Below are 16,087 nucleotides of genomic sequence, written 5' to 3'. Positions count from 1 at the left end.
GTTTCCCATATACCAAGAGTAAAATATAAACTCTTTTTAGCTTTTAAAGCCCCACACAACCCTAGTCTATGCTTCCAGACTCATTGGACTTTGAATATTATTCCTCCTCCCATACTCTGTACCACAGGAAAACTGACCTCTCTGTTCTTCCTACATGATACTGCATCTCTAAATTCCCAGCCTTTTCATGGGTCATCCTCAGTGACTGGAATGTATTTCCTCTTCATCTCCATCTTACAGAGTCCACATTTCCTTTCAAGATACAGTTAAAAATTACCTTCTATACAAAAGCGTTCCTGATCCCAACTGCTAATACCCTCCCTTTCAAATTACCTTGTAGTTAACAATTTTGTATTTATCCCCATCATATTGCTCTGTATATACTTACATATTTATTTGTTGTCTATCCCATTAGAATTCGAACTTCTTATCTGAGAATTGTTTGATTCTTTGTATTTGTATCCCAGTGCCTGGCCCATATAAAAGTTCTTAATAAATGCTGATTAATTAACTTTCAGGCTTCAAAGTGATAAATAATTGTTAGCTGGTATTATAGGAAAAAACAAAAAGTCATGTTTGTTCATCACCAGCACACTGGTTCTCTCTAACTAAGAAGGAACATGTGGAATATGCAGTGAGAATTACATGTTTGGGGCTCTTATTTGTTATTTAATTTAGGAAAGGTGACTTAATGGCTTTAGGCCTTCTGCATCATCTAAAGTGGCTTAAAAAATTCACATGAAGAAGGTTGCATATACTTGGTTTACCAAAGAAATTGCTGTGGCTCTATGATTTCACAATTCTTGAAAGACAGAGAAAGATCTTGTTCATAAGATTATAGTTTTAGAGTTGGAACATATTTTAGAGACCATATAAACTATACCCATCATCTTATAATTGAGGAAACTGAGACCCAGAAAGGTGAAATGATTTGTCCAAGATCATACAGGTAGAAGATAAGAGGGCTATGGTTTGAATTTAAGTCATCTAACCTACAAATCCAGCATCCTTTTTATCATACAATACTGCCCTCCCCTAGTGACCTACTGAAAGCTCAAAATATTTTATCAGCCAGTTTTGCAAATACTAAAATAAAGGCCTGTGTTTCTCTTAGATAACCTAAAATTTTCAGTTCCTTTATATCTGCCAATAACAACTGAGATTCTATCTGAAACCACTTCCTATTTAGGAAATGATCATTTCTAACTTGTCTATAGTCTATAAAATAATAAATAGATATTGTTAACACACTTATTTGAGTTAATTAAGAATCTGTGGTTTAAATAATATGTCTATTCCCCTACCTAAACAATAATAAACAGCTTGCAAACTCTATCCTTTAAGAGACAGTAACTTTATATGACTGATGCTATAGAGATGCATTTCTCTGTAATTAGTGTAGTAGAAATTCAAGAGATACCTCAATCATATAGAAGTCTTTTTAGCTTAGTGAGATGTGCCAGAGTTTGTAATTTGCTGGCATAATGTTTGGGAAGCCAGAATCATCTCTAACCCACACTGAGATTTTGGACTAATCCTTAATGGAGGAACTCTTGCTATATTCTTAATAAATTCTGGATTGCAATATAGGATCTTGGTTTGAAATATGTTTGAAGAGGCATTTTCAACAATAGTCATGAATTCAATGCAGTTGCTTCCATACTTAAATTATGAGGGTAAAAAAGTGAGGATGATTTGTACATTGTTTTTAATTAGAAAATTAAGAAGGACAATGTGTCCTGGAAATCTGCTAAAGGGGAGTAAAATGGCTTAAAGACCTTTTAAAAAGAGGAATATCATTCCAGATCATCTGGGTCCCCTTTAAGCCTTGGCTGAGATGCACATGTACATTGACAACTTGTAACAGATGTATGATCATGAAGTTTTGAGCCAACCAATGCCTCTTTGAAGAGGAAAATGATTTTTACAAGGGATATTATGAGAGATACTAAAAAAATCGGGGAAAATAATAACCCTTCATGTGTGATTTCACATATGTGGGAAATATTCATTCTGGCTAAAAGACGAGTGCACTCAAGCCTGCCATTTCTGTATTGGTGTTCGTCAGTGAAAGCAGATCTACTCAGCCAAAGTTCAGTGCAGCCCATTACAACGGATGATGCTATAATAGGTTGCTGAGAAGGAAACTGCTGTAGGCTTGAACATGTCACACTCTTCAAGTAAATATGTCAATAAGAATTTATTAAATCTTTGTGCTTTCAGAGGGATTAGAAGCAAAGGGCCTCTCTCCTCCTCCCAAGAAGAGCAAAGCAAAGAAGTCAGAAAGTGTGAAAGAGTCTAATGAGGGTAGGTGGCATTTGTTCTTTCCCTAAAAATCCCCAGCCACTATTTATTAAGGAGAAAAAAATTGGATCTTTTTTCATTTTTTAAACTGGCCAGGATATGCTCAATTTTTTAGGCAATTCTAGTGTCCCATGCATCCCTGCAGGAGCCTGTAGATAAATCAAAGATTATTATTTGTATATTACTTAATACCTTTTATTGTTTCCAAATTGCTTCCAGCACCATCACCCCCCCCCACACACACACACAATACACTCTTTTAATCCTCATTGTAAGATAAACATCAGATACAGGTTTATTTGTTTCTGAGGGCTTTTTTTAAGTAAATGAAAAAAAAAAAAGAGCCATGTTCCCAGTATAATGTATTTTCTCTTTCTGCAAAGTGGAAAATTGCAGGTTATCTTTGCAAGTAACATTGTCTGAAATTGTGTGATGGTTAAGGTCAAGATCAATGCGCATTGGCGCATTGCCCGATGACTAAACTATTGGCTTATTGGGATAATTTGTTCTTCTCTTGAACATATTCCCAGAATCAAACTACTGCAATGGATGATAAAAATACTTCCTGCTGAACATTTTATTTTGTTTTGTATCGACTGTAGAGTCCATGTTTAGCTCTATTCTGCAAAGAAAGAAAGCATTGAGCAGTGGAAAAAGTCTTGGATTGTACTTCAGAAGGTCTGAGTTCAAACACTGGCTTTGACACTATCTGTGCAGCCCTTCAGCTTATCTTTCCTTACTATGCCAAATGAGAAACTTGGGTTAGACATCTTCTAAGGTCTCTTCTATAGTATCTCTCCCTTTCTGAATATCTAAGGATTCTTTTGGGTAACCAGGGTATTGTTTAGGGATCCAGAAGAACTAACACTTATGAAATACTTGTCCTAGCTGTGCTCTAGGAACATAATGAGGAATCTATGATTAACGTTCTAAAAATTGCTAGACATTAAGTGTTTTGGGACAACTAGATGAATACTACTCTTGGAGTCAAGATCTGAGTTCAAGTAAGACTTCAGAGATTTACTGTGTGACTTTAGGCAAGTTACTTAACCCCTATTTCCTTCAGTTCCTAATCTGTAAAAAGGCAGCTGTTTTTTATAATGAAATAGCAAAGTATTCTAGTATCTTTGCCAACAAAATTCCATGGACAAGAGTCCATTAAGAATTCATTCATTCATTCATTTATTTATATATTAATTCAAAAAATATTTATTAATCACGGGGGAGGGGAGAGAAAAATAAAAAGAAACTAGAGCCTTTATCTCCAAAATTTTGTATGTAGAGCAACAACTAAATCAAAATAGAAAGTATGTGTATATATGTGTGTGTGTGTGTGTACATATATACATACATATGTAGTTTGAACAAGGTGTTAATAGTATGGATGATGTCACTCCTGACCAAAAGGATCAGGAAAGATTCAATAAAGAAATAGCATTTCAACTGAACTTTGAAGGATAAGGATGATTTAAAGAGGTGGAGTTAGGGTGAGAGGAGAATGCAGAAGAAATCATAGGATGGCTAGAATAGATGTCAGAAGAACTATAATTCACTCCCCTAATTGACAAATGAGGAAACTTCAGGGATCAGGGATGTTCTCCAACATCATTCAATATTTGAGGCATATGGAAAAATATAAACACAAAGACCCAGAGAATGTAGGATATGTGTAAGGAAAGTAACTTTTCCACTTCAACTTGAGTAGAATATGGAAGAGAAAATAGTGTGAGAAGGCTGAAAAAGCAAGTACAGATAGATTGTGATTGGCCATGAATACAAGATTAAGGAGCCTGGACTTTTTTTGATTGGCAATGGGGAACATTTAAAAGTTTGCAAGGTATTTATAATGTGATAAAAGCCATACATTAGGGAAATTATTCTGATAGTGATATATAGGGTAAGTTGAAGGGAGGGAGATCAGAGAAAAAAGTATGAAGAAGATAGCACTTTTCCGAGTTATCTTCCAATTCTGAGATTCTGTGACTGAGTAGCACCTCTGACTGACTTACTAGCTGTGGGATCTTGGATGAATCACATCCTTTTGGAATCCTCAGTGACCTAATCTAAAAAGGGGTTATCAGCATTCCAGTTACACAGACTTGTGAAGAAAGTGCTTTGTGATGAAAAAGCATTCTGCATGTGATGTGAGCCTTTTCTCTTGTGCTCTCTGCTGGTGAGGGTGAAACAGGTACAAACATTAAGCTGCCTTTCCCCTGGAGAGTTTCATCCTTCCCATCAAAGGTATGTCATCCTTCAAAGATTTGTTGTTGGTTTTTCTCCCCATCGAGAACTGCTCTTTTGCCCTTTCAGCTTGTCATGTTATGGGTAATACACTGAAGACTGTTTTCCTCATAACATGTTATTATCAAGGGAACTCCTGAAAGTTACTCTTTCCCCCCCCCCAAAAAAAATGTTTCACTCTCCACTAAAATAAGTTACTTTTTTGAAACCTCTTGACAATGAGTCAGTGATGTGGCTTTAGTTGCCCAGCCCCAGTGTGGGAAGAGTCACCATGGTCCATAAAGATTAAGGAAATAATCCTTTCGTTTTCTAAGGCATCTTTGTGCCTTAGGGGACATCGTTGTGTCAGTCACATCATAATTACATCTAAATGACGAGCATGTCCTTGGCACGCCAGGATGGCATTATTTGAAGAGCAGATACATCTTCCTGAGTTTAATTCTGCCCTCTGACATTTAGTAGTTATGTGACACTGAGCAGATCATTTAACCTGGTTTGCCTCAGTTTCCTTATCTGTAAAAAGCTAGAGAGGGAAAATGGCAAATCACAAAGGTATCTTTGTCAAGAAAACCTTGAATAGGGTCATGAAGAGTTGGATACAGCTAAAATGATTAAGCATCAACAAATTATTTTCTATAGTACAATAATATTCCATTACATTCCTGAACCAATGTTTCTAACCATTTGACAATGATGGACATTTTAACAAAAATTTTAATTCTTTTCTACCTCAAAGAATACTATTATAAATATTTTGCTACATATAATATCCTTCTTTTTTATTCATTTAATACAACTTTGAGATTGTAAGCTCTTGGAGAGTAGGGATTTTATCTTGTCTCTTTTTGTATTCCCAATGCTTAATATGGTCCCTGGTAAATGGTAAAGACTCTTGAATGCTTAATAATTGATTAACGGAATACTGGGTGACAAAGCCAAGACTCAGGAAGATGAAATAATTTTCTGAAGGTTTTTAGCATGTTTGTGACTGACCTCATATACAGTGCTTTGTCCAAAAGCCAGACTACCTCTTGGTTCTATAATTCACCATCCAGTTCTCTGCACATAGTAATGGAGCATTTTATGGACTAACAAATCATTTTTGCTCATAATAAGCAAAGTGGAATAGTGGAAAATGTTCCACTAAACAAACGCAAATTTGAGGTTTAAATCCCCACTCTGATTCTAGCTATGTGGCCACATAACTTCTCTGCATCTTAGTTTCTTCACCTATAAAACAAGGAGATTCCTTCTAGCTCTAGGATTCTAAGTAGTTAATACAAATATCAGTTTCCTCATTTTACATAAAATAAAAATAGGACCCCTGAGGAATGCTCTGTTCCTTTTGAATTTGCTTGCTCTCCAACTAGCTGGACAAATAGATGCCACCAGAGACACTCACTGCAGCCCCTTTGCTTCATTTACAGATGTCCCACAAAGCTGTCTATAAATCACTTTTTTAGAAATAAAGTGTATCCTATCATATTTCCCTAATGAATTACATTTTAAAGCTCAGAGAATTATTCCCACAAGTATGAAAATCTCCCTACAGTGTATTGTGGCCATCATTAGGCTGCACCGGTGCTTGATAGGAATCACAATTTAATAGTATACTTCTCTAGAGTAGCACTCTCCTGACACTAAGACAAATCAACATCTTTCTACCACCAGCAAGACATCCTTCCTAAGCTCCTTTAGGAGTTGTTACCTCCTTTTCCATTTAACCAATTCTATACTTTATGAAGTGTTTTTTTTTCCCATTGTTTTGTGCTTCCTTTTCCAAATTGACTACTTTTTCAAGATTCTCTTATATAATTCTCATTTGTTTTCCCATTGTTTCTTCTACTTCTCCTGTTTGATTTTTAAAATCCTTTTTGAGCTATTCAAGGAGGACTTTTTAGGTCTGATACCAATTCATATTTCTTATTGAAGCTTTGCATGAGGGTGTTTTGACATTATTGACCTCTTCTGAGTTTTTTTTTTTTTAATCTTCCCTGTTGCTTTCTATGGTTAAGACTTTCCCCCCACTCCTGCTTATTTTCCTTCTTATTTCATAACTTTTAAAGTTGGTCTCTGCTCCTGCGATACAGAGGGTACTGGCCCAAGCTTCTTGCACCAGGGACCAGGGAGCTGGTAACTGGATTTCTGGATTGAGATCTTTGGGGGCCAGTAGGTCTGACCATTAGCCTGCTGCCCAGGGGCTGAAGGCCGTACCACTGGCCACTTGTGCTGCTGGCCTCTTAAGCCAGGGATTCCAGGACCTTGGCTGCTGATCTATGCTGGGATTTTGAAGCATGATTTAAAGTTGCTTTGAGGGAAATTGGAGAGCAACTTTCTGCCTTTTTTCTGCATCTTTTTAAGCTCCTTTAGACCAGTAAAAATACTTTTGTGTTTAGAGATTTGTTCTCTGCATTTTAAAAGCCCCCAAATTTTGTTCCCTTTTTTCCTTTTTGCCTGATTGTTCACTGTGTCGTGTTAGTGCTGAGCTACTTGGGGCCAATCCTCACTTCACACATGGTCAGCACCTGGGATTTTATTGGTGTAGGAAGTTCAAGATGGGAAATTCATTTGCCAGTGGAGATCAGTTCCTGCTCTGCAAGTTAAGGGTTTTAGAGAGGTACCGATGCTCTGAGATATTAAATTACTTTGCCCAGCGTGTCATAGGATGTCACAGGCAGGACTTGAAGCATGATCCTGACCCTTAGACCAGCTCTGTAGCAGGACCTTAATGCTACCGACCAGAGGGATCTACACTTTACCTTCACACTCTTGCTCTCCTGAAAATCCCTTAAATTTGAGGCTTCCCATGTTGTAGAATAAATTAATTCCTTGCCAGATAAATTTGGACAGTTAAACACATAATGAATGCTTTTTGATTAATTGAATTTACTTATAACAAGGGGCTCCTATACACATGCTCACATACCTGCTTTGGGAATAGAAAGGGCTGATTAACAGCTAGCGATTGTAGCTGTCCGTATTCTGCAAATCACTCCAATATAGCATATGACAGATGGGGAAATCATCCCAGCTACACTGTTTATAGCACTCTCCTACCCCTCCAACTCCCACAGGACCTTATCCCTGCTTTGGCTTGCTCCAAATGTGCCTTCCTTCCATAGTACTCACAGCAGTGTCCACTGCTGTTAACTGGGAGACTTTTGCATGGGATCACACATTTTGAGCTAGAAAGGACTTAGAGATCATCTAATTCAGTAACATCATTTTTACAAATGATGAAACAGAGCCAAAAGGCTTTAATCATTTGCCAGTAGACTGTAACTTCCTTAAAGGGGAAAGAAAAATGTTTTGTTTTACTTTACTTTGCCTTGCAAACCCAAAACTAAATCCATATCTAGCATTTAATAAAGGCTTGTTGAATTAAATTGTCCTGCCCCACACAGGCAGAAAGCAGCCAAGACAGAATTGAACCCTGCTTATCCTATCTTTGAATCCTAAATTCTTTCTGTCATACATTATGTGGGATGTGTGTGTGTATTTAATTTCAGCCCAGCTGTCAGATGCAGCCTGTTAGTCTTCCAAGGCTTGAGAGTAATTGGTTATTATTTACTAGGTAAAATTGATATGAATTTATAGTCATCTGAATTCCATATATGGTGTCTATCCCCAAACGCTGAAAGGGGAAAGTAAATAATATGACAGTGGAATGTTTATATGGTCACAGAGCAGAAATAGCCCGAGGTCTGTGAGTTTTAAGCTCCATAGTGGATTTTGCTGATATCAAAATAAGCAGGATCTCTATTGCAGAATGTTATCAGTTTGGCCCACAGAATTAGCTTTTCTTTATTCAATAACCAACTCTCTGGTGCTTAGGGCATTGAACCAAAGTTCAGAGTCATGAAATCTTATGATAAGGGGGGAAAAATCGTGGATTCTTTGGGGAAAATAAGTTAAAATCAGATGTGTCTAGCATTTGTTTCTACTGTGCATAGTTTTGTATATGTGCCTTTCAAATGACCAAAATACTTTTATTAAACTCCAGCTATATCCCAAGTAATATACTATATAATCTTAATTATTTTAAAATGGGAAACTACCAAATATTCAACTTGAATAAAATTCTGTATGCCAATTTCTAGAACAAAATGAGCATTTGGTTATTCTTTCTGATATTCAGATCTTTTTTGATAATCAGAAAAATTTAAGAGACAAAATTTCCTGCCATTTAAGACATCTACATATTATAATCATATATATTTATATCTATATAAATAAATCAAGATATTGTATAAATAACACTCTCTCTGTGTCTGTGCATCTATGTGTATGTGTGTGTATACAGCAGAAAGATGCACAGATACACAGAGAGGAAGGGAGGGAGGGGAAGAGAGAGAGAGAAACAAAGAGGAGTCAAAATTTAACTTATAATAATGCTCTGGAAATACAGTCTTTTGGTACCAGATTTGCTCATTAGAAAAGAGTTAATGAGTAAGGGTCAAAATATATTTTTATTAATAAACTTGGTTGAAAAATCTTGTGAAAATTTATAATAAGTTCTTCCACCTCAAAAAATAGAACACAATGCTTATAATTAAATCTCCTTTTCATTGGAAATCTTACAGTGTCTCTGACCCATCATTCTGAATATCATTTCTAATTGCACAGAATGGAGAAGGAAGAAGTAAAGGAAGTTTGGTATGAAGCTGTCTGTTTTTCCTGTGAAAAAGCTTTCTTCTATGGCACAAGTATGCTTGTGCAGGGACATTTAGGCATTTGAGGATTGTGGTGAATCCAAGGTTTTCTACAATAAATGAATGAATGATAATTATTAGGAATAAGAACAGTAGCTTATTAACACTTGCAAAAATTTTTTTTAGCTAAACTTCAATTTACTGGGAGTCATACCATTGTTTTGTAGAAAATACATGATTTTTTACAAGTTGTTTCTATTTTTCAGATATTCTTTTTAATTCTTTAAAAATTAACTTTGCCTATCTTTATTTTTCAATACAGAAAACTTTAAAAAAAATAAGGTATCATCAATGCATATGGAAATATTTTATGTATATAATACCATTTCTGATTAGCAATGATAAATGTATGAAATAAACACATAATTATAATTGATATAAATATTCTATTTACATGAAATGGCATTACTTAATTCTTCTTTTAAAAAGTTTCCTTTGTGAACCTACAATGTAGGATTGACTTATACCTATTAAAAATACTCCAACTCCATGATAAGCTTCACAAGTATAATGATCATCCTAGAACTAATATGGGACTATTATAATTTCCAGACCACTTGTGTCTTTGCTGTCAAACCTCATTTAGCCCAGCACTCGACTACCAGCCAAAGCCTTCAAAACTTTGTAATTGGAATTCAATAACTTGATCTTTTAGACAGTGATTTTGGAAGCTATGGTAAATGAGTGTTGGGGTACAAGTTTGATAGGTCCTTTTTTAATAGGCTTAATAATGTAATCAGGGAAATGCTGAAGCTGTAGTTTAACTAGATTTTACCAGATTTTTCATTAAATTTATCCTGGGGTCTATGAACTTTTTGTGTTTTTAGTTTTTTTATAATTATTTAAATAGTGTTTCTTTTATAATCCCAAATTCTTCACTTTATGAATATAAAAATATCATTCTCTGTGCATATCCTTTGATCCAGCAATACTACTATTAGATCTATATCACAAAGATATTTTACTGTTCATGGTGATAAAGAATTGGAAATTGAAGGGATGTCTATGAAGTGAAGAATGACTGAACATGTGGTACATAATTGCAGTGGAATACTATGGTAGTATAAGAAATGATAAGCAGGATGATTTCAGAAAAATGTGGAAAGACATATATGAACTGAATCAGTGTAAAATGAGCAGAACCAGGAGAACATAGTAGATCAACTTTATTACTGTAAGATGATCAGTTTCTGAATGACTTAACTATGTTCAGCAATACAACAATCCAAGACAATTGCAAAAGATACATCATGAAAAATACTCTCTACCTCCAGAAATAGATTCTATAGAATCTAAATGCAGATTTGAAGCATATCATTTTTAACTTTATTTTTTCAAGAGTGTTTTTTTTTTGGTCAATGCCTATATGATTACACATGTATAACCTAAATCAAATTACTCAAAAGAGGAAGGAGGAGAATTGAGGGAGAGAATTTGGAATTCAAAATTTTTAAAAATGAATGATAAAAATTATCTTTACATTTAATTGGGAAAATATAATACTATTCATAAATCAAAAAATATTTTATGGAGATAATGATAGATTTTACTAGACTGTCAAAGGGAAGAATGGCACAGAAAAGTAAAAAGAAAAATCCTGAATTAGAGCTATCTAAAACCAAAATGAACTACCTCAAGATATACTGGGCTTTCTCTTTTGGGAGGACTTTAAGCAAAGATTGTTGGGAATGTTATAGAGACTCTTCTTGTGCAGATATAAACTGAAATATATATTTGCTAAGATCCCTTCCAAATCTGAAATTCTGTGATTTGAAGATTATGCTTCTTCTGTCATATCATGTTTCAGTGAAAGGTTATGGAGTATGAGGCATACCAACCAATAACCTATGCAATTAAAAATGACTAAGGAGTCACACACTCCTCAGGAAGCAGAAAGAGCATTTGACTTGTCCATGGAAGTAGTTTTATCCTGTCCCTCCAAATATTAATGGTCTCTTTTATTATTTTAGAGAAAATACTTCTCTGGACAACTGGACCATTGCTGGAGTACACCAAATATTCTGGGAGGCAGAATTTTCTCCTATCATTTCCTCCATGTGTTAAACCATCAGGTAGCTTAGTGTTCTGTTACTGACTGGACAGAAGGGACATTCTATCTTTAACAATGCCAGGCAGCAGTCCATGAATTATATTCATAAGCAGTTTCTTTAATTTAATTTTTTTGACAAGTGCAGTGAAGGGTAAAATCAGCCAGTCATAATTTTGACTCTGCCATCACTCAGATGTGCTTAGTGATTGACCAGCTTAAAGGAAAAAAGTCAGGTGTGAAGAAAAGAAGCTTTTTCTTTGAGATAACAATGTCTTGTCTTTTCCTTTGCATTTTGAAAAGCTCAAAATCTCTAGCAAAAAAAATATGTAAATAGCCACTCTGAGGATCAGAATTCACAGAATGATAATTTCCCTCAATGAAATACTACACAAGATGGACCCGCTTTGGTGGCACTCTAAATTGGACCCCTAGTTGAGACTGTGCTAGAAATACCTGATAGAACCCAGAGTGTTTCCATCCTTAATAGCTTTCTCTTAAGTTCTCATGGCATTGAAATCTAATAGTAAGTTTCAGCATCAAGCAGACATTATCTGAGGTACATGATACAAATGGAAATTTGTATTCAGAAAACATGGGCCCTTGTTGCAGGACCCATTTCTGCGGTTACCTGCAAAGAATATTTGGGAAAGATATGTATTAGTAAAGATCCTCAACAGAGACTGTTGACATATTAGGTAGTTGACAGCCTATATGGTATAATTTCAGAAGTATAGAGAAGACCTTTCAACCATACCTCTTCCACCTAAATTCTATCCCTTGTTAATTAATACTTATTTTTAATACCATACAAAGCTTTTCATACTAAAAGTTTAGATTACATTTACAATACAAATACCCTCTAAAGAGGTAACACTATATTAATATGTTCTTGAATATAAAAAAACTGAAATAAGATCCTTCCATTGATTTTTTTTTTCTTTTTGTTTGTGTTTTAATCTTTATTTTTATGGGGAGGAGGAACAAAGGAGCACAAGAAGCTGAAATAAAAGAAAGTAGAGTGTGGAGAAGATAAGGGAAAGTTCATAATGAGACTGGATCAGTTAAAGAAGATCTTTTTTCCTCACAATTTTTCTAGTAGTTGACTGATTAGGGCAATTTTATATTTCTCTCTTATGGCCTCACATCATTTCAGAATAAAACCACACTTCAAACCACAGAGTATAAAAAGGAAGAATTCTGGTGTTCCTTATAGCATTGATAAGGAGGCTAATATCCAGAAGAGGACAATCAGAATAGGGGAGGTCCATAAGTATTAGTTCAAGAAACTATTTAGCCTAGAGAATGGAAAATTCAGAGGGTAAGGAGGGAGGAGAAGAAAGGAACCTGCTGTCTGCTTTTAGGTATTGGAAGGATAATTATGTGGAAGAGCCCTTAGCCCCAGAGGGTCAGGTGGGGAGGAGAGGCTGGTCTGGGAAGTCATAATGCATACTGAGTGGAGCCCCTGGACAATCAATTCACTTTCTAATTGCCATAAAGAAGCTAGATATGCTCCCATTTATTTAAAAAGGAAGTAAATATTTATTAAATTCCTACTACGTGCCAGTCATTATGCATTTTGCTAATTCTGTTTCACTTGATCCTTGCAACAACCCTGCAAGGTATCTGCTATTATGATTTCCACTTTACAGTTGAAGTAAAGGAAGCGGGCAGAGATTAAGTAAATGCCAGTTAGTGTCTGTGCCAAATTTGAACTCACATCTTCCTGATGCTAAACCCAAACCATCTTGCCATCTAGCCTACTTTTTTTGGTTTCATAGCATAATCTTTGTTTCTGGACAGAAATAGTTTTAAAGCATTTGCCATATGTTATTACTTGCAGAGATGGCATTTACAAGGTCGTAGATTTAGATTTGAATTTTTCAGAAGCATAAAGGTTTTCTTTTTAAATGTTCCCTTTTTGACTAGTCTTTGATTTGCAATATGCTCACAGTTTTTGCTATTTTATTTCAAAATTTTAGTTTTACATTATAACAAAGCCATGGATTTTTAAGAATTTAAAATCAATTTCATATACCAGAATTACTCAGATATTCTCCATAGTTTGTAAGCACCTTTCCAAAGTACTTCTGTTTTCTCCTAACTTTTGTCACACATGGCACATAAGTATCAGTTCTAGAAAATAATCTTATCTCTAGAGATAGTATTGCTTGGAAAAATATTATACAGAGAGAGCTTGCTACTATATTCCCATTAGGCAAAACCTCTGTTAGGGCCACTAGAGTTATCTTTCCCGACTCCATCCTTGGAAATCCCTACCAGCCACAAATAATCTTTGTTGTTGCAGGCATTAAGGTATGCTTATTCTCTGAACCGAAGCAACAACATCAATAACAACTATAAAAATGGCATGGTAGAAAAACTGGAGAGGTCAGAGAAAGCTGGTATAGAAAAATATCAAAGTTTTTCTTACTATACATTCACTGGGCTGAAATGTTGAACCCCCCCACCCAAAATGGGTGTATATTCAGTACTTCATTCAAAAATGCAAATAAAAAAAAAGTTGGGGTTGCTTACATCAGCCTGGAGAATGAAATAGCCCAAGAAAAATCACCTGCCCAAAGATCAGTTTGTTTTTTTTCTTTCAGACCAATGCTGTGATACTACTTGGTCATTGCTACCATATTATACGAAATGATTTTTTAAAATTTCATTTAAAGTTGAAACTCTAAGTATTTATAGTTTTAGTTTAGTTTAGATATAATTTATAGTTAGAACTATTTTTATTGTCTTGGAGGTGAGCTAGACCTATGAAATTATTGGCATAAGAAATTTCAGGATGTTGAAATTTCAGTCACCAAAAGATATCAGCAAACCATCTGGAACAACATCACGTGGGTGTTAAGGAGTAATAATGCACCTTTATATAGTGCTTTAAGATTTACAACATGAGATATGTGCATGCATGTGTGTGTATCGTTCAATCCTTAAAACAATGGTACCTACCCTCTAAAAAAGATACTATTATTAACTTCCTTGTAGAAAATAGGTAACAGCCTGAAAAAAAGTTAGCAAACCAGCTTAAAGTCCCATAGCTCAGTAGTTATGTGAGGTAGGATTTGAAGTCAGTTCTTTCCAATTCTAGGTCTAACACTCTATCTACTATTCTACCTAAATGCCAAGCTGAGCTACCTTTTATTGTTTAGGCTCTACCAAGGCATAACAAGGATAGAAGGCTGTTAGTAGGGTTGGGCCTAAGGATTTGTCAGTCAGATTGCTCAAGGTATAGCCATCCAAAAATCAATCATTATTCAAAGGGGTTTTTTAAGTAGCCTGTTAATTATTCAAATGATGAGTGTAATCAAATGACTTATGAAGCAAGTGAGGGCTCATCCTCAGTCACAGCTCCACAAAAAGCAGATATATAGATATATTTTAAGTATGTAATATATAGTATGTGTATAATATATACACAAAATACACACATATATGGTATGTTATGTGTACTATAGTATATAAAATATACTATACATGTATATACACATTATGCATGTAGTACATTGAATATGTATACTATATGTAATTAATATATGATATATATGTATATCTATTTTATGCATCTAGTATATTGAATATGTATACTATATATATATAATATATACTAAGCATGTAAATATTATGCTTGTACATTGTAGATATATCGTATATAGATGTACATACATTCACATATATGCATACATATTGTGTTTGTTATTCAATCATTTTAGTCATATTTTTGTGACTATTTGTGACCCCATTTAGGATTTTCTTAGCAAAGATACTAGAATTGTATCTAATTTCCTTCTCCTGCTGATTTTACAGATGAGGAAACTGAGGCACACAGAGTTAAATGATTTGCCCAGATTACAGAACTAATAAGTGTTGGGGGCCAAATTTTAACTTGGGAAGACTAGACTTTTGAAGTCCAGGTCCTGCTCTCTATCTACTGTATCACCTACTTGCCCAGCCCTAGTACACATCCCCACTTCTGAGTTGAAGGAGAGCCACTGCTGAGGTACCTGCCATCACCCAGCAGAGCGAGAGGCTCTTGCTTTAAAGAGCCTGGCACGAATCAGGTTCCTTCCGGCCAGTGAGGGGTCAGTGGCTCTGGCTGACTGAATGCCCTGGGCTGCGAGAAGAGAGTGGGGCTGGGCGTGGGGGCTCTGAGAAGAAAGAAGTTCCATGTGGGAGCCCAGCAGAGCCTTGGGAACAGATAAATACCATTACTGGTAGGCAAAGGTGGTACTGGGCTAGCATTTTTGGGTGGGAAGAAGTGGGATTATCTTTCTTAGTGGGTTGATAAATTTGTTCTCAACCTTTGACAGAAATGGCTTTCACCAGAAGGGAGGAACCTTGGTATGACAGGGGAAAATACTTTCTCTTGGTGTCCAAAGACCTGTGTCTGAATCCACCTTCTGGTCACATGGGACTAGATCTAGATTAAGCTTTCTGTGCCTCGCTCCCCATGGTGGGTTTGTGTGAGTATGTAAGTCTGGAAACCTTAGAAATTGGGGATAGAGAGAAGACTCCAAACCCAGTTAGACTCCAGGTGTAGGAAGGGTAAAACTGCATTATGAGGCTCCCCTGGGCAGCTAGGTGGTGGCTCAGTGAATAAAGCAGCAGGCCTGGAATTGGAAAGACTTGTTTTCAAATCTTTTTTTTAGACAAACACTAGTTGTGTTACTTAACCTTTGTCTGCCTCTAATTCCTTAACCATAAAATGGAAATAATAATTGCACCTGCCCCTTACTACCCAGGGTTGTTGTCAGGATCAAATGTGATA

The 16,087-nt window shown here is 35.6% G+C and overlaps 1 protein-coding gene across 2 annotated transcripts in view; it reads left to right on the top strand.

The window, feature by feature from the left end:
• The window catches only part of MACROD2 (mono-ADP ribosylhydrolase 2), a 2,094,477-nt gene that overhangs the window by 1,904,562 nt on the left and 173,828 nt on the right, over positions 1–16,087 (top strand). The window contains exon 10 of one of the 2 annotated variants that reach the window (XM_031949176.1): positions 2,224–2,307. The exons of the other annotated variant lie outside the window; for it this stretch is intronic. Coding sequence (XP_031805036.1) covers positions 2,224–2,307 — 84 coding nt within the window. The remainder of the gene's footprint in view (positions 1–2,223; positions 2,308–16,087) is intronic. 2 annotated transcript variants of the gene reach the window in all.

Source organism: Sarcophilus harrisii, chromosome 2 (assembly GCF_902635505.1).
Source record: "Sarcophilus harrisii chromosome 2, mSarHar1.11, whole genome shotgun sequence".
Classification (NCBI taxonomy): Eukaryota; Metazoa; Chordata; class Mammalia; order Dasyuromorphia; family Dasyuridae; genus Sarcophilus; species Sarcophilus harrisii.
Note: the sequence above shows the minus strand (reverse complement) of the source record. Positions and strands in the feature narration are given on the sequence as shown.